At 39.5% G+C, this 19,837-nt stretch overlaps 4 protein-coding genes and 1 pseudogene across 4 annotated transcripts; 3 read left to right on the plus strand and 2 right to left on the minus strand.

The window, feature by feature from the left end:
• Window positions 1–1,430: 1,430 nt before the first annotated feature.
• LOC121778681 lies at window positions 1,431–3,396 on the plus strand. The gene is made up of 2 exons (XM_042176076.1): window positions 1,431–2,207; window positions 3,364–3,396. The coding sequence occupies exons 1-2, from the start codon at window positions 1,431–1,433 to the stop codon at window positions 3,394–3,396; spliced, it is 810 nt and encodes a 269-aa protein (XP_042032010.1).
• LOC121792296 (TBC1 domain family member 5 homolog B-like) lies at window positions 3,365–6,612 on the plus strand. The gene is made up of 4 exons (XM_042190180.1): window positions 3,365–3,467; window positions 3,541–3,717; window positions 4,108–6,017; window positions 6,296–6,612. Exons 1-4 carry the CDS (start codon window positions 3,440–3,442, stop codon window positions 6,449–6,451), a joined length of 2,271 nt encoding a protein of 756 aa, XP_042046114.1. The 5' UTR covers window positions 3,365–3,439; the 3' UTR covers window positions 6,452–6,612.
• Window positions 6,613–6,746: 134 nt separating this feature from the next.
• On the minus strand, window positions 6,747–8,493 carry LOC121792297. Its single transcript, XM_042190181.1, has 3 exons — window positions 8,013–8,493; window positions 7,171–7,274; window positions 6,747–7,067 (listed from the first exon to the last, which is right to left on the minus strand). Exons 1-2 carry the CDS (start codon window positions 8,407–8,409, stop codon window positions 7,204–7,206), a joined length of 468 nt encoding a protein of 155 aa, XP_042046115.1. The 5' UTR covers window positions 8,410–8,493; the 3' UTR covers window positions 6,747–7,067; window positions 7,171–7,203.
• A 393-nt stretch (window positions 8,494–8,886) lies between these two features.
• Window positions 8,887–11,982, minus strand: LOC121778695 (putative clathrin assembly protein At5g57200). The gene is made up of 15 exons (XM_042176094.1): window positions 11,897–11,982; window positions 11,757–11,826; window positions 11,529–11,626; window positions 11,253–11,391; window positions 11,024–11,151; window positions 10,847–10,939; window positions 10,725–10,775; window positions 10,593–10,658; window positions 10,465–10,530; window positions 10,253–10,333; window positions 10,095–10,175; window positions 9,826–9,996; window positions 9,677–9,752; window positions 9,430–9,551; window positions 8,887–9,309 (listed from the first exon to the last, which is right to left on the minus strand). Exons 1-15 carry the CDS (start codon window positions 11,975–11,977, stop codon window positions 8,887–8,889), a joined length of 1,746 nt encoding a protein of 581 aa, XP_042032028.1. The 5' UTR covers window positions 11,978–11,982.
• A 502-nt stretch (window positions 11,983–12,484) lies between these two features.
• Window positions 12,485–17,867, plus strand: LOC121778702 (annotated as a pseudogene).
• Window positions 17,868–19,837: the final 1,970 nt, after the last annotated feature.

The raw sequence follows: 19,837 nt of genomic DNA on the forward strand, positions 1-19,837 counted from the left end.
AACCTAAAAAAGAATACGACTCAACTATAGAGGGACGGAGGGAGTATTGTAGTAGTATAGCAATACGAGTTATATTTCCATGAAAGAGAAAATAAAATAAGAGCATCCACAATAATGGACGAGTCGGCGGACGAGCGACCGGCGAGCCGCTCGTCCGTCGCGCTCGTCCGTCGCGCTCGCCCACTATTGCGAGCGGCTAGCGGACGATCCAGACGGACGACCTCTCGTCCGTCGGATTTCTCGGACGTCCGTCCGCTCGTCCGCTATTGTGGGTCCTTGACGGACGAGAGCATTTTTTTGATTTTTTATTTATTTTTAATTTCAACTCTATATATCCGACTCGTTGCACTTCATATCATGCACATCGAGACCCCCGTTCGGCTAGCGGCAAACTATAAAGATTCAAAGCATACTAACTTTGTTTAAATTGTTGTTTTTTTGTTGCATTGTATTATTTTAATTTTTTTTAATGAAATTATTATTGCACTTTCTTCGTCCGTATTCGTGTCGAAATTTTAATTCCGTAATTGCATATTTGTGAATTTGTGAATTTTTATTATTGTGCTTATCCGCCGAGATGTCCTAGTGCTTGTCCACTATTGTGTAGTGTGATGTCCTAGTGATGTGGCAGTGGGATGAGAAGTCCTAGTGACGTGGCAGAAGATGTTTTTGAGAAGTCCTAGTGCTAGTCCGTGGAGAAGTCCTTCCTATTGTTGATTCAAACATCCCTTAAAGTGGAATAATAATAATCTTAGAGCATTAGCAATGGCGCCCGTCCCGACGGAATTCCGACCGACGTGCCGGAAGTCCGCCATTGTGCAAGGGAGTCACGGATACGGACATCCAGTGCGGACACCGGAGTTTCGCGGCGTTCCGCGGATATCCGTCGCGACGTCCGTGCAGACGCCCGCCATTGCGTTGATTCCCACGGACATCCGCATGGACGTCCCGATTATTGCATTAATTTCTTTTTTTAATAATTCTATAAATACGTATCGTTGAACTTCATTTCATTCACACCACTTGTATTAACGAGTATCTCTCTCTCTAAAATACTTTTCTTTCAAAGAACAATGGAGCACCACGATAGCGATTCCCCGCCACGAGCGAGTCACAGGCGCCTTATTTTCCCGTCGGCGGTAGTACGCCGATGTCCGCCGCGATGTCCCAAATGCCGGGAATGATGCCACAATCTCAAACGGCGGCGGGGATGATGCCCGGGTACTACAACATGTACCCGCAGTGGTATGAGATGATGCCCCAAATGTCCCAGATGCCCGGGGCGAGTCCCGGAATGCCCCAAATACCGGGAATGATGCCCAGATGCCCAGGATGATGATGTCGGGGATGATGCAGGGATCGCATGGCTCTGCGGGGGGAGTAGGCAGGGGGTCCCCCAATCGCCGGTGGACAATGTCTATTGGCCCTATATGGATTTACTGGCGCCAGACAACCCGCCGAGTACTCCTCTCGAGACTCAGTTCACTAGCATGGAGACGTTCTCGCTTGAGGAGTTGGGGCTATCTCTGATCCGGGATTCTCCCACCGACGCACCAACAGCGACAGGGAGGAGGGGGAGGAGGTCAGGGAGAGGGAGAGGCAGGGGACGGGGCATTACCTCGCCCGTCCCGATGTACGGTGGTGAGGCGGGGGCCGCTGAGGTGGGGGAGTGGTCCATCGGGAAGAAGAGGATCGTCTGGAGCAAGGAGGAGTGCATCGCGCTGGCGAAAGCGTGGATCAGTGTGGTGGAGGATCCGTACGTCGGGGCTAACCAGCACATCGACAGGATGTGGTGGCGCATTAACCAAAGCTTCCTACAGTTCAAACCGCCAGGGGGGAAGCCTCACAATGGAGAGCAATGTCGGAAACAGTGGGAGCGGCTGAGGAGGCAGCTCAGCCGATTTGCTGACATTTACACAAACAGCCTCCGCTCGACAACCAGCGTCATGTCTACCGAGGATGTGAAGCTCCTGTCTCACCATCAGTTCATCGACACTGCACAGGGGTTCGAGGAATTCAAATATTGGGAGGTCTATATTATGGTGCAGACTTCGGCCAAGTTCACTGCGGGTGTTGAATCTGGATGGCCGAAGCAGACGAAGATCAGCGCCTCCGAGGAGTACAGTAGCAGTGTTGGTTTCCATGAACTCCCCCCCGCCGAGGCAGAGTTCCCGACGCCCACATCGTTGGGCCGCCGCCGTGGCCTGGTTGGGAAAAAGTGCGCTACGCGGATGGCGAGGGGAAGCGCCAGCGGATCCGGCGAGGCCCAATCGGCAGCACCCACCCAAAACGATCCCGAGAACCCCTCATTCGCTCGCATCGCTGCACATGAAACCTTGTTACGTGCAATGGTTGAATGGTGCCAATCGACCGACCGCCATTACAAGCGGTCGCTTAAGAATATCAATCAGCAGTATGCGGCGCGATTTGGGGTTCAGAGACATGTCGAAGAGTGACGACGAGGGGGGTGGCGGCGAAGGGGACGACGAGGGGACTGGCGGCGGGGAATCCGAGGAGTGTGAAGGCAGTTTTTTTTTAACAATGTAATTTTTTTAATAATTATGTATTTTTTTAATTAAGTATGTTTATTTTAAAAATAAAGTGGTTTCATTTTCTCCGTAGTTGTGTCGAAATTTTAATTCCGTAAATTGTTTAATTTGTGAATTTTTATTGTGGGAAGTCCGTCGGGATGTCCACCACTGTGCAGTGGGATGTCCGTGTGACGTGGCATCCGCAGTGGGATGTCCGTATGACGTGACAGGAGGTGTTTTTGGGATGTCCGCAGGGATGTCCGTCGGGACTTCCGCACAAGTGCTAAGAGCATCCACAACCGTGCTCTTGCCAACGAACACGGTTGTGGGCCCGACCCCACTTTTTCTGTCTGCTCTTAGGCAAGAACACAACACCCATAGTTGTGCTCTTCCGCAAGGACGAGCACAATGACCCCACCATTCTATTATTCAATTTGAATAAAAACATTTCCACAAAATTAAAATGCATTAAAAATATCCGGAATAATATTACAAATTACAAATAAAATAAAATTTACATAATTAAAATCCTAAAAAATAAAAATTACATAATTAAAATCCTAAAATTTAAAAAGTACGTAATTAAAATCCTAAAAATTAAAAATTATACAATTAAATTTATAAGTGACCGAATTTCATCCAAATGGATGATGAATATGTGTATTTATAGATGGTTTTGGGATTATTTTTTTTAAAAAAATTTCAATAAATTTTTTTTTAAAAAATGGTAATAAAACGGCTATATTTTTGGGATTCTAATTTTTTTTTTCAATTTTTTGTATTATTTTCGATTTTTTTTTAAAAAAATGAGACGGAAAGCTTGTGATCACAGGTATGCTGCGTTAAGAAGACAGCTTCTTGTTGATCCGCTCATACCAAAAGATGGAAGTAGCTCTCCTGATCGTGTCATGGACAATCCACTATCCCAAAACCCAGGTAGAATTTTGGTCTTGCTGAAATGCTTTCTGTGTTTCTGAGCTATTTGTAACTGGTGGTGTGCCTCTCTTAGATAGCATGTGGGGTCGATTCTTCAAAATTTCTGAACTGGAGAGAATGTTGGATCAAGATTTGACGCGCTTGTATCCTGAAAGAGACAGCTATTTCCAGACAAGTGTATGCCAAGGCATGTTAAGGCGGATTTTGCTGCTCTGGTGCCTTAGAAACCCAGAATATGGCTACAGACAAGGTAGGTTCATATTGTTTGTATCTGGTCTTTCTGGTCCTTTAGTTTGTGGAAGATGTATACATTTAGAAGGTTATTTTCATTCTAAAGGTTATTTTATGGGTTCTTTTAGGTCTGAAAATAAACCTCGGATTATCTCTAAACTTATTTTGTGGAGCAGTGTAAAGTTACATCCTGTCAAAAGAATTCCCTTTTGTGGAAGAATACAGTTAAACTTTGACTATACATTGTTTACATTGAGGCATTTAATCGATTGCCCAATCTTCAAAAGTTCTTGTTGTTGGCTAAATGGGACCAAGGAGCGTATATTTTTTAATACATTCTGAATTTTAGAAAATTTGTTTAATCTTTTAGTCCTTGGTACTGATGCGTCTCTCTAAACTGTACTTTCAGGTATGCATGAAATCTTGGCTCCCCTGTTATATGTTCTTCATATTGATGTGGAAAATCTGTCAGAAGTGAAAAGAACATATGCTGACCACTTTGTTGATAAATTTGATGGCTTCTCATTTCATGAAAATGACTTGACATACAAATTTGACTTCAAGAAATTCTCAGAGTCCCAGGGAGATAATAATGGATTTGAAAACACTTCTGCAAAAGCTAGTAGTCTCTATGAATTTGATCCTGAGATTCAAACTACAGTTTTACTAAATGATGCCTATGGAGCAGAAGGTGAACTTGGCATTGTCTTGTCTGAGAAATTTATGGAACATGATGCCTATTCCATGTTTGATTCTTTGATGAGTGGATCTGGTGGTGCCATAGCAATGGCCAAGTTTTACTCTCATCCTTCTGGGAAGCCACATACCGGACCCCCTCCTGTAATTGAAGCTTCTTCTGCCCTTTATCACTTGCTTTACAATGTTGATTCATCTCTTCATTCTCACCTTGTAGAGTTGGGAGTTGAACCCCAGTATTTTGCACTTCGCTGGCTACGGGTATTATTTGGACGTGAATTTTCTTTGGAAGAGCTTCTGGTAATCTGGGATGAAATTTTTGCACATGAAAATACGGTGTCTAGTCCTGCTGTTGCTTGTGATGCTGAATCCAACTTTGCACTTCTTGAGTCACCTAGGGGAGCATTCATATGCGCTTTTGCAGTTTCTATGATACTTAACTTGAGGTCTTCATTGCTTGCCACTGAGAATGCTACTATCTCTCTTCAGAGATTGTTGAATTTTCCTGATGATACTAAACTTGCAAAGCTATTGGCGAAGGCAAAATCCTTGTGTGCCATCGGCAGAGATGCAAACAAGTTAACCCCTGTGCCAATTCAATCAGAGTCATATGACAGAAGGAAGTCAAACGTAACTAGGGGTCATAGCCTTTCTATGGATTCTTCTTCTACAAATACTCCTCCAACTGTGGTACCTGATAGCTACTGGGAAGAGAAATGGAGAGTTTTGCATAAAGAAAAAGGAAATAAGCTAAGTGCTGGGGGAGATCAAGTTCCAAATCGCAGAAACGGTTGGTCAGAAAGAGTAAGACTCCACTTGTCTAGGACTGAATCCGATCCTTCCCCATCAAAGAAAAATGAAAGAACCAAAATTCCAAAGCCATTTGTCAGGAGAAGTTTGTTGGATGATCTTGCACGGAAGCTTGGAGCAGATGAAGATACTAAAGAGGATACAGTGTCTGATGCAGATGTTGGCATCGGGGGTTCAGTGGATGTCAACAGAGAAGATGTAACTGATAAAAACTATGAGAGTTCATCAAGTGCTGCTGGGAGTGAAGACAATTCTTCCAATTTCTCAGAGCCTTCTGGTCCTATTCATAGAAGTAGTGATAATGTGAACGAAGTAGAAAGAAGTAGTGTTGCATCAAACTCATCAATGGATGAAAATGATGCTCGGATATGTGTTAATGGTCCTGAATGCTCCCCTCTGCCTGTCTCGAATCCATTTGATGAAAATGAAAATGATACTCAGATGTGTGTAGATAATCCTGAATGCTCCCATGTATATGTCTCAAGCCACCATGACGGCGGCTCATCAAAATCAGCAGGAAATGATGAGGCTGTAGGGAAATTAGCTACAGGGATAAAGGAGATTAAACATCTATCTGGGAAGTTTCAGTGGTTATGGAAGTTTGGAAGGAATGTGAACGAGGGCACATCTGTGAGAACTGTTCCTGAGGATGCAAAAGCTTGCAGTAACGGAATTGACCAGAACAATTTTGTTGATATTTCCACTGCCGATGGGTGTAACTGCTCATCTGAAACCAGCAAGGGGGAGACAGTGGACCAAAATTTGAGGGTTAGTTGGAAGAATATTGGTCAATCCATGATTGAGAACATTCAGGTACTTATTTAAACCGTGCTTAAGTTTTTATGTTAGGGACAAAGGGTCTCAGTACCCTAGTCTAGTTTCTATTGTCATAATTGTCACATTTATTTCTTCCATGATCGGTTCTCATATAATTTGGTATGGAAACTGGGTTTATTTGAGAAATTCAAGGAATTTCATTGAGAGCAACAAGCTTGACCATGTTATCTGTAAAAGGTCTTTCCCATGCATGGTTATATAATCTGTGTAGTGTAGCAACGGCATCTTCCAACAGATCTACTTGAACCTTGCAGGTGCTGGAGTCTGTGTTCCAGCAGGATCGTGGTGGTCAAGTTGCAGGGTCCTCAGAGAACTTGTCGAAGAATGGTCTTGTTGGTAAAGGACAAGTTACAGCCACGGCTGCACTCAAAGAGCTCAGAAAGATCAGCAATCTTCTCTCTGAGATGTGATTTTGATGCCATTACTAATATGTAAATTTGGTTATATATCCCTCTCGAGTAAACACAATAAATGGTCCTCCCAAGGCTTCTATTGTATCCCATCAAATTTTGTATTACCATTGTGTGGTTGTATATACAGACATTATTGAAATAAAAGTTAAGTGTACTGATATCACGGTTTATTATGTTCACCAAATACATATCCAGCAAAAGTTTTGTGAATTATTTGTAGTCGTACCATCTGTTTTCATTCAACAATTTACCCTGACTGGGCTGTCTTAAGAGTCTATACTGCACATTCATGTAAAAAATAAGTACAATATGCTTCACGAAGTAAAGTTGGTGAATACAACAGAATTCAGTTCTGTGAGACGACATAAATTGAATATTATGTGAAAAACGAGCTATTTATTTAATGAGCTCAGCTTTCATCATACTATATAACTATTTTACTAGAATAACATTACGTAAGTATATACATTCTCTATTCAGGTATTGCATGTGATTATCTTCTCGAATACACTTTACCGGGGACATGCTAATGCAAATTCAATCTGTGTTCTTCCTTCAAGTTGCCTCTGCCTTCACCTATTCCATGCTTTTCATATCTACAACGACGGCAACCCTGTCAAAAGAAAAAGAGACAAACTTCAAGGGGCTATTATTGACATCAAATATTTGAATGATCACCCAACATCATTAAAAAACACCAAAGTAACATTCCCAACCTGCTGTGACCCGGCAATCACATTGAATGGGAGTCAAGGTTCATCCTTGGAGCTAGAAGTGTCCGAAAGTACAAGCATTGGGATTGGATGTTGTGGTGAAGTACCTAGAGTTGCAAACACCACATCACAGACATAAATAGAACTTGTTACAAACAAGTAGGTGATGGTCTTTTGCATATTTCAACTAATTTACTTTGTAACGAAGACTGCAGCTATTCAAATTAAATATGGTGAACAAACAACCGAGATGTCAGATCTCTATTCTCTGCAAGACATGCTACCGAAGATGCTTCTAAGAAAGCGTAAGAACATGTGGAACATAGAGTCTTCTCTATATTATTCTCTCTTCTTTACTCTAACTATTTATCATTATTTTTCCAAAATGAGTGCAGAAAATGAAACGCTTCTATTAACATGGAATGGAGGGAGTAGTATGATAAGATGTTTTGGTGCGTGCAACGTCGCCTAAAACTATTTGACCACTATCTTAAATAAACATCATAGAACCTCCCCTAAAGGCTCAGCCAAATCCTACATGTTATCTGTGTATTTGTTTGTTATACAAGAGATCAAATTAGATACGTTTGGGAATAACAATGACGATGAACTAGTTATGATTGGTTTTCCTCAGAAGGTACATGTTATACAATGGTTGAGAACTCCGAAAATCAATGAATAAAAATTACGCTTTCCCCATCTTATTCCAATTATCCAATTCAAGTTTGATAGCAACTCTTAGCATTCTAGATGTGAAAAAGGAATGAACTTCAATCAAAATAGGCCACAACAAAAGAAAAATTATTGATTTGATCTCATAGAAATATGAAATTGAATTTGATTACCTTGAATAAAATAGGTGGAGGAAGGCCAGCCCTTGGGCGATAAAAGGGACATCTGCTCATCCTCGGATAACAATTGATGCTGCAATGGGTGGTTTTTGGAGGCGAGGGTGTAGCGCGAGGAGGCGGTGCGTGGGGGGACCCAATAGGAGTGGCCAGGGAGGAAGGGGAGCCAATCGGGGGCGGCGCGGCGGACGATGATGCTGTGGATGGCGTCCTGGAGCCTCTTAACGCCGAGAGAAACAGCCTCGGGGTCGGGTGAATCGGAGTCGAGGTCGACCTCGATGAGCTGAGCGCGGCCGGGTTTGGTGGAGCGGTGGCGGTGATGGGTAATTAGGGCGTTTGAGGGGGCGAGAGAAGCGCGGGCGAGGGATTGGGAGAGAATTCGAGACATAGCCATCTGATGATGAAATTGAAAGAGAGCGACGAATATAAATAGCTATGGTGGTTTCGGAGAGAATGAGGTGTGAAGGGAATGATTGAAAGTAGACCGACCTTAAAATTATGTAATTTTTGGTTTATAATTAATGTTATTTTTTCAATTTTGTTTTATCATAGGGCCAAATTAGCTAACACAACGTGTTCTTAATTCGGCCTTGTATATACTTCTCTTCGGTTTCCTTTGTCGAATTTGAGTCGAAAATATTGTTTCACTTGTGGATTTGCCGATTCCGATCATAGTTCGATCAATTCAAGTTTAACCATAAGTGCTAAATTTTAGTATAACATAAAAATACAATGATCAACATCGACTTGAAATAATCTTGGATATCTCATTAGACTCTGCCCTAAACAAATAATATATATGTATATATATCGTCTAATCAAGAAAAGTAAACAAGGCCTTAACAAATAAAGCAGAAGAAGAATGAATGAATTAGATCAATGTATTATTATTATTATTATTATTACTCCTATTATTTTCCTCATGTGGCGGCGCTGCAGGCTGTGGAAAGTGGAAGGGATCACTAAAAGGATTGAAGTAGCCTCCCGCCTGTTGAGTATAAGGATTATACGGTTCCATGCCTGTGCCCTGATGCACCTCCGTCGTTGGCATCATCATCGTCGTTGTCATATGTTGTTGTTGAAGCATCGCCATTTGCACATTTGTTGGGGGCGGGATGTTGTTTGACATGGCAAAAGGGTCAAAGTGTTGCTGTTGGTGATCAAATGGAGTCACTTGCATGCCCGGGTTATATCTGTAGCTCGTGTTGTATCCTGCACTGTGCAGCTCCATGGTCCTCCGAGCCGCGGAGTCTTCGTACAGGCTATCCAGCAGCAAGTTGTCGAAGCCCCCAGCCTGATGACAAAACGATCATAGTAATGACAGTTTAATATTTGCCTCATTATCATGCATGAATAATTGAGTTTTGAGATCAATTTAATGTGAGATTTTAATTGCACCACTAACGTTACATACCATTTGGGGTTGTGCGAGTTGGGGTTTGGTCATATTGCTTGGGGCCTCAACAATAGCCAATTCCCAACCACTTGTGCTTCCAATTTCAGCTAGGGCGTTGCTAGATGAAGGTGGATTGACATCTGCTCAACACAACCAACCAATTTTAGGGTGATATAATACTACTATTATTTAGTTTAAAATGGATGCATTGCATTTAGTATATAACTAATAAATGGATAAATCCTTTAAGGCATGCATGACTCACCAGGTTCAAAGATTGCAAGGGCAAGTGCATTATTTTCCTCTATTTTTAAGGCGTCTTCATTTACTTCACTCAAATCCTGCATAACAATTGAGGCTAAAGGATCCTGCAAAAAAAAAAAACAAAGTAGTAGAAATTACGAAGAAACTCACAAGCAGATCAATGGGCTCTTCAGTTGGCTGTGGCGTTGGTTCAGTCTGAGATGGCTCCTCTTCCTCTTCTACGACAACATCTTCTTCTTTATCTTTAACTTGATTTTCAGTTTCTACTTGAGATTCTTCCTCATCACCTGCTTCTGATTCATTTTCCGCCTCCCCATACTCCTGTATGTGCAAGAATAGCATAAATATGTTATAGCACCATTCATCATACCTCAGATCTGCACTTGTATGAGAAATCATTGCTAGGATGGTCTTCTCACCAGTCTATTATCGGTTAGAGAACTCATCTGCGGTGCTTCTTTTATATACTCCTCCATAGTTGCGAGAAACGTTGGGGGAGGCTGAGGCATGCAGATGAATGTAATTACCAAAATATCGACAAGGAGATCACTCCACAATGAATATATAAGGTGGAAACCTGTTTCAGTGTAGGGAAATGAAAGGTTCGAGCAAGATCTAGCGTTCTGCAGAAGCCATAAAAATCAGCAAGATGTGCTGCCTAAACGAACCATGGATCGACAACAACAACAAAAAAGAGCACCAACATCAGTTATCAAGTGTTCTATGGCAGTTCATTAGTCTATATTTCTTGGTGGATCCACATGCTAATATACAAGTAAAGATACGAACCTGTTTTCCCGCCCTTCTGTATATATCAAGAGCCCGAACAGCGTCATGCTTGGGCATGTCGAAAAACTGCAGAGAAATCTTGCTGAATATAAATGTTTTAGGAACAAATATAATAAATTATCACATACCAAATCCACAAGATTAATGATCCCATCATTGATGGAACAATAGATTCTGAAGCTCTCTTTCAAGACCTACATTACAGTTCGTGTTAAATATGCACGATTCGTAGGTAAAGTTGGAACTGCTTTTTTGCATACCAGGGCCAAAGCATACTGTACTAGATAGTTATGACAGGCTAATCCTTCAGGCTGCAAAGTATTCACGAAAGTCAGATATTCTATTGAACATAAACAGAACAACCATTCGTTACTTGGCTAACCTGGCAACAGATCAGACGGTAGAGAAGCTGTTGCAACGAAGGTAAATGTTCTAACAATTGTTCGCCATTCAAAAACCGTGTCTTACTTTGCATCTGGTGCAACAAAAACCACTGTAATTCATAGTAGCTTTTTTTTATATAAATTGAGCACAATTTTAGGAGAAACAAAAGGCATGCCTTGGATGTTTGAGGACCGGGTTTTGATCCTCTATCGCCCTCCACATCATACTGCAGGGTCTTAAAGCACTCGACTCTTTCCTCTAGAAAGAGTGAAAATGTACGGACCCAAGCAGAGCAGTCCCAAGCTACATCAGAACTAGATAAGTATTAACAATGTTTCATTGAGAATACAAGATTTTCTTTTTGTTGAAATATGAAAACTAGTGTGATCATGAAGATATGTTACCTAAACTACTTGTATCATCCTTGAAATTATATAGTTGAAACAACTTTCCTCTTTGAGAGTAACGTACTAATTCTTCTTTGAATGAAGGATCCCCTTCTCTAAGACTCCTATGAACAACTATCAAAGTCTTTATTGCAACCTGAAATGAGCTCAACCATCAATATTGTACACACTTCGAATCATAATTAACATTTGCATAATGAACCACCTGCAACTTAATTATAATGGGCAATAACTAATGAAATCAAAATGAACTTTGTAATCGAAAGAGCATACGATCCAGTTGCGCGTCTTGGACAATCTCCGGCATAGTGCATGAATGCAATAGCCTACGTCTGCTCGTGGGCGGTTTGCAGATATTGCTGCAAGTATCTCTGCATAGCACTAGTATGAGCAAAACATAAAAACAAAATACCCTAATTGCAAAGAAACATGGAAAAAGGTAGAAATTAATGATGCATTACTCACAACAAAATTAAAAACAGATTGAATGAATGCACTTACTTACGACATGCCTTTCCTTGGGGGGGCATTCGACGTGGTTGGTAGCCTTGACAATTGCAACATCCAACACCTTGAAACATATACAAATTTTGAATAATCCAATGAAAAATGAGTGGGATATATGGAATGTGTTTGAGTACCTTAAAGTCACTATTGAGACTGGCTAGACCAACTTTGGTGGAGTCCTTTAGTGCTCCGTAGGCTTTTCTAAAGCTTTCCATCTCATATCAATCATCATTGCTCATCATCACAATTCACAACAAACATGTCACACATCCCAGAAACACACAAACTAAGGGGATTTTGACAAATTCTTCCTCTCTATTTTTGCGTAACCTCATTTCAATAATGACCAAATCTAGATTCTCTCTCTTACCAAACTTGGCCTAGCGAATTTCTCTCTTCCCCTCTCTCTCAACAATATGCCACCACATGTTCCCTCCAAAAAATATTATAAAACCTTGCATTATATCAAAACTAAGTATACTCCCTAAAAATTTGACTGTAGGATATCATAATCAAATCACACATCAATTTAAAATAACATTATTGGCGTACCGAAATCAATACATTACATAAAATAATCAAAACTATAAACATAATTTTGATTAGAATCATGTATTCATTAGTAAAACCTTAAAACTAACCATTTGTAGATAGTAATATAAATACTCCTAAATAGCATTTGGTGGTTGTAAAAAATAATGATTCCCTTTAAAATAGGAATTATGCATTGTACTGCAGGGAAATAAAGTCAATGATTAGAATCATGTGGAATATGGTCTTTTGATGCGTGTACATCCACATCCAATATAAAGTTGCCAATTGATATTTATTGGTGGAAATATTTAATAAACAATTTTATTCAATATTATGCTAAGATCAACTCCATGATATCGAATGAAGCCATATAGTTTTCAACTTAATGTAATTACGAGCATTCCTTTTTGAGAAGAGGTTAAGCTTAAAGTTGGGAAACCCAAATTCCTGTTGCGAAGTTATGCATGCAGGAAATTGTCATAAATCAATATCTTCATTAATCCCAAAAATGATTAAAATATTTGTGATTCGGTTCTTAATTAACAAACATTACTTTATTTAATTTAACAAGGTACAAATAAACTAATGCCATTATTATTTCTACGATATTCGATCTATTATTAAGTATTAATTTACATGATTCAGTTGGCTGGCCGTGAACGACAATAGCGCCGGCGAGTTGCTCCGCCGCACCAGATTCAACTATATTCACATATTTGAATTCAACTTCCCTACTGCCTATCAATTCAATTACTTCATCAATTCTACTCATAATTTGAGATTCTTCCTCTCTCCTAATCCACCATCCGTCTGGATCATGCTACCGGTCATTGCATGAGGTTCCGATCACTTTTCCATTATCCTTTTTTTGTCTGAGGTGACCAATTCTTTCATGTTCTGCTCGTTTGACTCAACATGAGTATTTATTATCTTTAGCATTTTGGTTGGAAATCTGTCGGGGGATTTATTGAATTGCTCGTTCGGGTTCTGTGCATTTCTGTGTGTTAAATTTGAATTCCATGTACCTGATCAAATGTTTTGATTGTTGATTTAGAGTAGGTCACTATTCAAGTGATCGTGGCTACTGAATTTAATTGTATTTATGCTTAGATATTTATTGTGAAAATGTTTTCTTCTCTCCCTGTACTGATGGTGAAGTTTATTAGTTTCTGTTGATCTTATCCATGTCTGTTTTTCCTTGTATGAATTCTCAGTTTTGATGCTGACACTTCATATTGTATATTCAATATACCTGGGGCGGCCAATAGGGCTACTCGTAAGAAATTGCATGTGGAAGATGATGAAAGAACTTTAGAAAACTTGAAAAAAGAACTAAAACCTCTATACAGGGCTCATGCTTCGAAATCTAAAAATAAAGCACGGGAAATAAAATCTGGCACCAAGGTTCAGTCATCCTTATCTAAGTGTAAAGGCAAGAGCTCAGGAAAAGATGATGAAAATGTGAGCTTGAAGAGGAGAAAGGTTGGCAAGAAAACTGCTGTGAATATGGCCAAAACCTCCAAGAAGCAACCATCTTTGGGTGTTCTGAAAGATAATTCTACTATTGATAGCTCAAAGGAGAGTGATAAAGCAGATGATAAAGATGAAATATTGCGAAAATCAAAGAGAAGGAGAAAGAATACAAAAAACAACATGGAGCTCGATGACGCTTCTCGCTTGCAGAGGAGGACAAGATACCTATTAATAAAAGTGAAGCTGGAGCAGAATCTAATTGATGCATACTCTACAGAAGGTTGGAAAGGTCAGAGGTATAATATCATGCCCCTTTTTAAATCTAAACTGCCTACTTGCAGATGCAATTTTATTTATGTATTGCTGTACATCCCTGCTGTCAAATTATTATGTTAGTCTGAGGGTGAGTAATTTTAAAGGAGAGAAGGTCTGGGTGAAATATGAAGAATGGATAACTGATAGCATACAGCTTGAACATTTTGTTTGTATTGATTTGAAAGTAAAATTGGTTTACTTAATGAGAAGAATCAGCTGTGTATTAAATTTGTTCAGGATCAATTACATTCAACTACATTTGTCTATTCATTTTTTCATTGGCATGTACTGCACGCTACTAATTACTTACATGAAGTGACTTTTATTCCCACCAGTCGAGAAAAGATTAAACCAGAGAAAGAACTACAAAGAGCCAAACAACAGATATTGAAGTGCAAACTAGGTATACGAGAAGCCATCCATCAATTGGATTTGCTAAGTTAGGAAGGGCATATTAATGATTCCGCAGGTGCTCCTGATGGATCTATGCACCATGAACATGTCAGCCCCCTTTTCTTTCTTCGTGTAATTTGGGGGGATATATGAAATGATATATGTTTGCCAACTGATATCTTGACTGTCAAACCATAATCCATTAAGCATATATAGTGACTTTGTCATATTTGGAAGTAAATAATCTATTGGGGAAATCCTCTACATATCTACACACATAACATCTTTCCTTCACTAAATTCATGGCATTCTTATTTTTTAATACTCAGATAATCTGTGTCAAATGTAAGTTGTGTGAAGCGCTCCCAGATAATGGCATTATTCATTGTCATGGGACATGCCATTTTGCTTTTCACCAGAAGTGCATGGATCCTCCATTGTCACCAGAAAATAGTGAGCTCAATTTTTGTTGTTTCTTGTTGATCAATATTCATACCTTTACAGTAGCATATGCCAAATTCTGCTTTACTTTGTAAACTACATGTGATGAAGTTAGCAATTTTGCAAATTCTGTAAGAAGAAGACAGAGATACTGGAAGCAACAAATGCTCACCTTGGGACTCATTTTCCCCTGGATAGTAATTGGCAGGTAGGCTGTTTTGTAACCAGTCACATTGATATGTCACCATCCATAATTTGATACATTGGCATCTAGAATTGTAACAGGATGTTTTCAAGGAAGGAGCTGCATTACCTGATGGTGTAAATTCTGTGTTGTTCCAAGAAGAGGAATGGCCATCGGATGATTCTGCAGATGATGACTATGATCCAGATAGAAATGAGTGTAGCTGCAGTGGCAATATGTCTATGTCCAAATCTGATGCTTCTCAGTATAGTTCCAGTTTCCTGGGTTCGCTTGAGGATGAAGATGGGAGATTTGAAGTGAGAAGCAATAGATCTTTTGATGAAACTCTAGAGTTAATTGGAGTAGACTCTGATGAGATACACAATGGTGGAGTTGTATCCCATCCTAGACAGAGACCAGCCGTCGACTATATCGAGTTATACAATGTAAGAAATCAAGATTTTCTCTACACAGCTCTACTTCTTGGTGAATAATTATTGATCTGTGCTTGCTTAATGTATTTAATCTTGAAAGCCCCAGGATCTTCTGAAAATCATCTATCTCGATGATCGGGAAGTCTTTATATTCACTAAATTCTTTGAAGGGGATGGGGGTTTTGTTTGAAATATTGAATGATTTCCTTTTCTTGTTTAATGAGATAAGAAGAATCTTTCGCCATTTGAAATCTATATGTTTGTATTCAGCCATTAAGCACCTTTTTTATTTGGAGAACAAACCATGAAGCACTTAAATGAGTTTAAAATCTTGATAATTTTTCTTTACCTCCCATAAATATATAGGAATTCCGGAAACCATATTGTCAGGCATGTGATTTTGCTCCATTGCCTTTAGGAAATGTTCGGAAAGAATCCTACCGAAAGTAAACAAATCAGTGAAGATGAAGACCGGGGTCCCACAAAAAGAAAGCGGAAAGCAAAGGAGACTAATGCTGCCAACACTTTGATGACTCTAGGTGAAACTGATAACAAATTCTCTGTAGAAACTCTTTCAGATTTGAAAGAGAAACAGTTAACCAAGAAGATGAAAAGACCAACTTGCAGACTCCCGCATGTTGCAGTTGAGGTAACATTGATTCTGTTTTCTCAGTACTTGCAATCAATTCACCAGGTATGCTCATTATTTGTTGTTATTTTTTCAGAAGCTTCGACTTGTTTTTTCTGAGAATGAACTTCCAGAAAGAGCAGTAAGAGTGAGTCTTTCAGAGCAGCTAGGCCTAGAACTTGAGAAGGTAATGCCTCCTTAAATTTGGAAAGAATTAAATGTGAGCAAATTAAAAGGAGATTATACAAATTTCAGACGAAGTTCTTAAAAAACAACAGTTATTTGCTAAAATTGTTTAAATTTGCTGGCTTCATTATTTTTCCAATGCATTTATGCTAGCTCACCTGAAGTTCATCTACAGCTTGCTAAGTTGTCTGAAATATGAAATAAGATGATTAATGGTGCTATTGAATATATACAATCTCATCTTGGGTGTGCTAATCACGAACTACACCTATAAGGACATCAGAGTAGCCACATAGAAGGGGCTAACGAGATGATGACCAGTTGTTATGCCAATCAATATACTGACTTGCCAAACATTGATCCATCAAAAGAGAGACATATGTAGAAGCATGGAATATTTAATGTCAACTATGTGCGGTCCATAGTTACTTATTTTTTCATTTGTAGGTGAACAAATGGTTCAAGAATGCGCGCTACCTAGCATTGAAAGCGAGAAAGCAAGTAAGTACCTGTTTAAGATCTTGGTATATATATTTTCTGTGTATTATGTCATGCCTCAAGTGAAATCGTTATACCGTGGATTAAGCATGCATGTTTAAATCTGAAGTTGGAATAATTGATAAACAATGACTCTGAACAGACCGGAAGAGCAGAAGTTGCAGGCAGCCCTGGTATTCAAAAGGAATCCTAATCAGATACTGAAGAGGGTGTCTGGGATCAAATCTCATCAAGGAACGGTACTGCAGCAGTGAAGTCTAAGATTTCAAAAAGGTTTCCTCAACGAAGGAATACACACTTGCTGAACCATTCTTACAAGATAAAGCAGCAACGGAAACCCCTTGTCACAATCAGCAATCAGAAACCAGGTATTATGGGGCTAAAGCTAAACCCTTAACAGGAATATTTTAGAAAAGTCACAACTGCATATTTGATTTGTCATCTTCCGTATCATCTATGGAATATCATTTTTATGGGGATGGGACGGGGGGAGGGGGGGTTTACTTGGACCACAATATGCATGGACATTTTATTCATTGAAACTGGCTGCTGTAGATGAGTGTGGATCTTGGTGATGACGTGAGCCTGAAAAATGTAAGAGACAAAGCGAAGGAAGCCAAGAAGAAATTGGATTGCAAAATCCAGGGTGGTATGCTGGAAGCAGAAAACGAGATGCAAAGGCTGTGTGAAATCAAGAGCAGAGTAGAGAAATTGCACCAACTTCTTCTTGAACTTCCATGTTCGAGGATAGGCAAAGCTAGGGGAAATAACTCAGCTGAGCGGTCTGTTCTTTTTGTACCAATAGCAGAATTAAAGGAGAGAAGGTGATCATATTTTCCCTTCATTATTACTTCTTTTTGTATTGAACTGTGCTTTTGTTTCTCTGCAATTAGAGAGAAAAGAGTCATTTTTGGTGAATAGATAGGCATCTCAAGACTTTTCTGTAGTTGTAGATAAATTGTGTATTATTAGATGAACATCAGCAATGAGTTTATATAGATAAAGCTTTTCTAGTTGTAGTTTTTCTAGTGCTTTTCTTACAACTTACAACCAGCTAGAATGCCAGTCTACCTCATTTATGTCACCAACTTGGGCATACTAGAACAAGAGTAAATTCATTATTAGAATTCTAACATTAGCTGTAATAATTTTCAAAAATATCAGTTGACTTGTGTGAAAATGAATGATTTGGTGTTGGATTTAAAATAAAAAGGATTGGGTGGGGTTACATTGAAATGCAGAAATTCGCAATATAAATAAACAATACTCATTTCGTTCCATAGTAATAGAGTCATTTTGTCATTTTGATACGTTCTATAGTAATAAAGTCATTTCCCTTTTTAGTAACACATTTCTCCACACCTACTTTACTCTCTCTTACTTTATTCTCTCTTCATCTCTCTACCGTTTTCATTTTCCACTTTATTCTCCATTTACTTAACTAATCTAACACAATTTTCTTAATCTCCGTGTCTAAAAGAAACACCTCTATTACTATGGAACGGAGGGAGTATATCACAACACCTAGTCAGAGAAACAAAACCAATTGCTAATTTGGAAATTGGAGGCGTCGCCAACTTGTAACAGAATGTTTGTTTTGGATCGATTTTGGATTCTATCTTCGAGAAGGTTGATGTGAATCAAATTGTAGTCCTATATTGCATTGTCTTAACATCCTTTTTAAGGTGAAAAATGGATTCATTTTGATATATTGTAGGACAAAAGACCAAGCTCAAAGGGAGAGAGGAGAAAGAAAAAGGTACGAATCTGATCAGTAATTAGCCCTTCAAGATTAATTTCAAATGCTTCTACAAGGACACCATTGCATTCATCTTCGAAAGAGCTTCGCGTGGACACCTCGCACGTCTCAATCGGAGTTCGATAGAAGAAGATACGGTTGTTTTACGTAGACTGCGCAATGTAGTGAAAAACGTGCGACCAGGCGTTCAAACGCGCGACTGTGTCGAGAGACGGACAAAACGCCCGATCGGGCTTTTTCTAAGTCCCAGATCACCCGACCGGGCAAATGTTACTGTGCCAGTTTTTTGAGCTCTAACTATTTAGATAGCTAGGGCACGACTTCCAAAGCATCTTTTGTCGGTTGAAGGCGATTTTTAGAGAGAGAAAGAGGCTTGGAGCCCATTTTTGGGAGGAAGAAGAAGAAGAAGCTTGAGGCTAATTCTTTCCTAATCTTGCCCATATGGTAGCATTTACTTATTTTCTTGTATTGTTGCCCACTATGAGTGGCTAGATTTTAGGGATTACTCCTAGTTAGTTAGGGAAGCTTGTAAATATGAATCCATGATTGTGTTTTGATTGATTTCCTTATTTTGGTTCTTGTCTATGTGTTTATTTCAATACGTGTTGGGTTTTGCTAGCAAACTTAATCCGGTAATGGCCTTAACTTCAATGTCTCTTTAACTTGGAGTAGGGAGCTAACATAGATAAGGAACCCTAGGCTAAAACTGATCAGGGGTTAGTCCAGGGTGGATCTTGTGTTTTGAATGTTTTTAGAAGCCAATCCCGAGCTTATTATGCGACTGTAGGAGTGAGGGGTTGGTGAGTAAAGTCTAGGAGACGCGATCAGTTTATCCTAGGTGTAAAATTCCACGATCAGTGATCAGCTGCGTGAGAGTGTAAAATCAACACGATCCCGATAAATAATGGAAAGTAATTAGACTTTAGGATTCATGTGAACAAGTAACCCGAAACAAGCTAGGAGTAGTCTTCCCTCTTTATCGTGATCGTATTTTTCCTTCTCGTTTCGTCTGTCACTCGCCTCTTGATGAAAAACCCAAAATTAAACTATTTTACTGCTTTTTAGTTAGGTTTACTAGTTTTAGCAATTAATCTCCTCCTTTTGGGTTCGACACCTTTTATATTGCATTGCACGTTTGTATACTTACAGAGATAGTATTTTTAGAAAATTATTACTTGTTTTATGTACTTAAATTGCACCCTAAAAATTACAACAAAGCTTCAAAATGGC

Source organism: Salvia splendens, chromosome 2 (assembly GCF_004379255.2).
Source record: "Salvia splendens isolate huo1 chromosome 2, SspV2, whole genome shotgun sequence".
Taxonomy (NCBI): domain Eukaryota; kingdom Viridiplantae; phylum Streptophyta; class Magnoliopsida; order Lamiales; family Lamiaceae; genus Salvia; species Salvia splendens.

What these genes read in the sequence shown, in the direction of transcription:
- LOC121778681 (XM_042176076.1), top strand. Translation starts at nt 1,431, where the DNA reads ATGGATTTACTGGCGCCAGACAACCCGCCGAGTACTCCTCTCGAGACT. An exon ending in TGGGCCGCCGCCGTGGCCTG is followed by an intron (nt 2,208 to 3,363) that starts GTTGGGAAAAAG and finishes TTGTGATCACAG; the next exon opens with GTATGCTGCGTTAAGAAGAC.
- LOC121792297 (XM_042190181.1), bottom strand. Translation starts at nt 8,409, where the DNA reads ATGGCTATGTCTCGAATTCTCTCCCAATCCCTCGCCCGCGCTTCTCTC. An exon ending in CTCCACCTATTTTATTCAAG is followed by an intron (nt 7,275 to 8,012) that starts GTAATCAAATTC and finishes TTGCAACTCTAG; the next exon opens with GTACTTCACCACAACATCCA.
- LOC121778695 (XM_042176094.1), bottom strand. Translation starts at nt 11,977, where the DNA reads ATGGAAAGCTTTAGAAAAGCCTACGGAGCACTAAAGGACTCCACCAAA. An exon ending in CCAAGACGCGCAACTGGATC is followed by an intron (nt 11,392 to 11,528) that starts GTATGCTCTTTC and finishes AGCTCATTTCAG; the next exon opens with GTTGCAATAAAGACTTTGAT. An exon ending in TCATTAATCTTGTGGATTTG is followed by an intron (nt 10,531 to 10,592) that starts GTATGTGATAAT and finishes ATTTCTCTGCAG; the next exon opens with TTTTTCGACATGCCCAAGCA.
- LOC121792296 (XM_042190180.1), top strand. Translation starts at nt 3,440, where the DNA reads ATGGACAATCCACTATCCCAAAACCCAG. An exon ending in TCCACTATCCCAAAACCCAG is followed by an intron (nt 3,468 to 3,540) that starts GTAGAATTTTGG and finishes TGCCTCTCTTAG; the next exon opens with ATAGCATGTGGGGTCGATTC. An exon ending in CCATGATTGAGAACATTCAG is followed by an intron (nt 6,018 to 6,295) that starts GTACTTATTTAA and finishes TGAACCTTGCAG; the next exon opens with GTGCTGGAGTCTGTGTTCCA.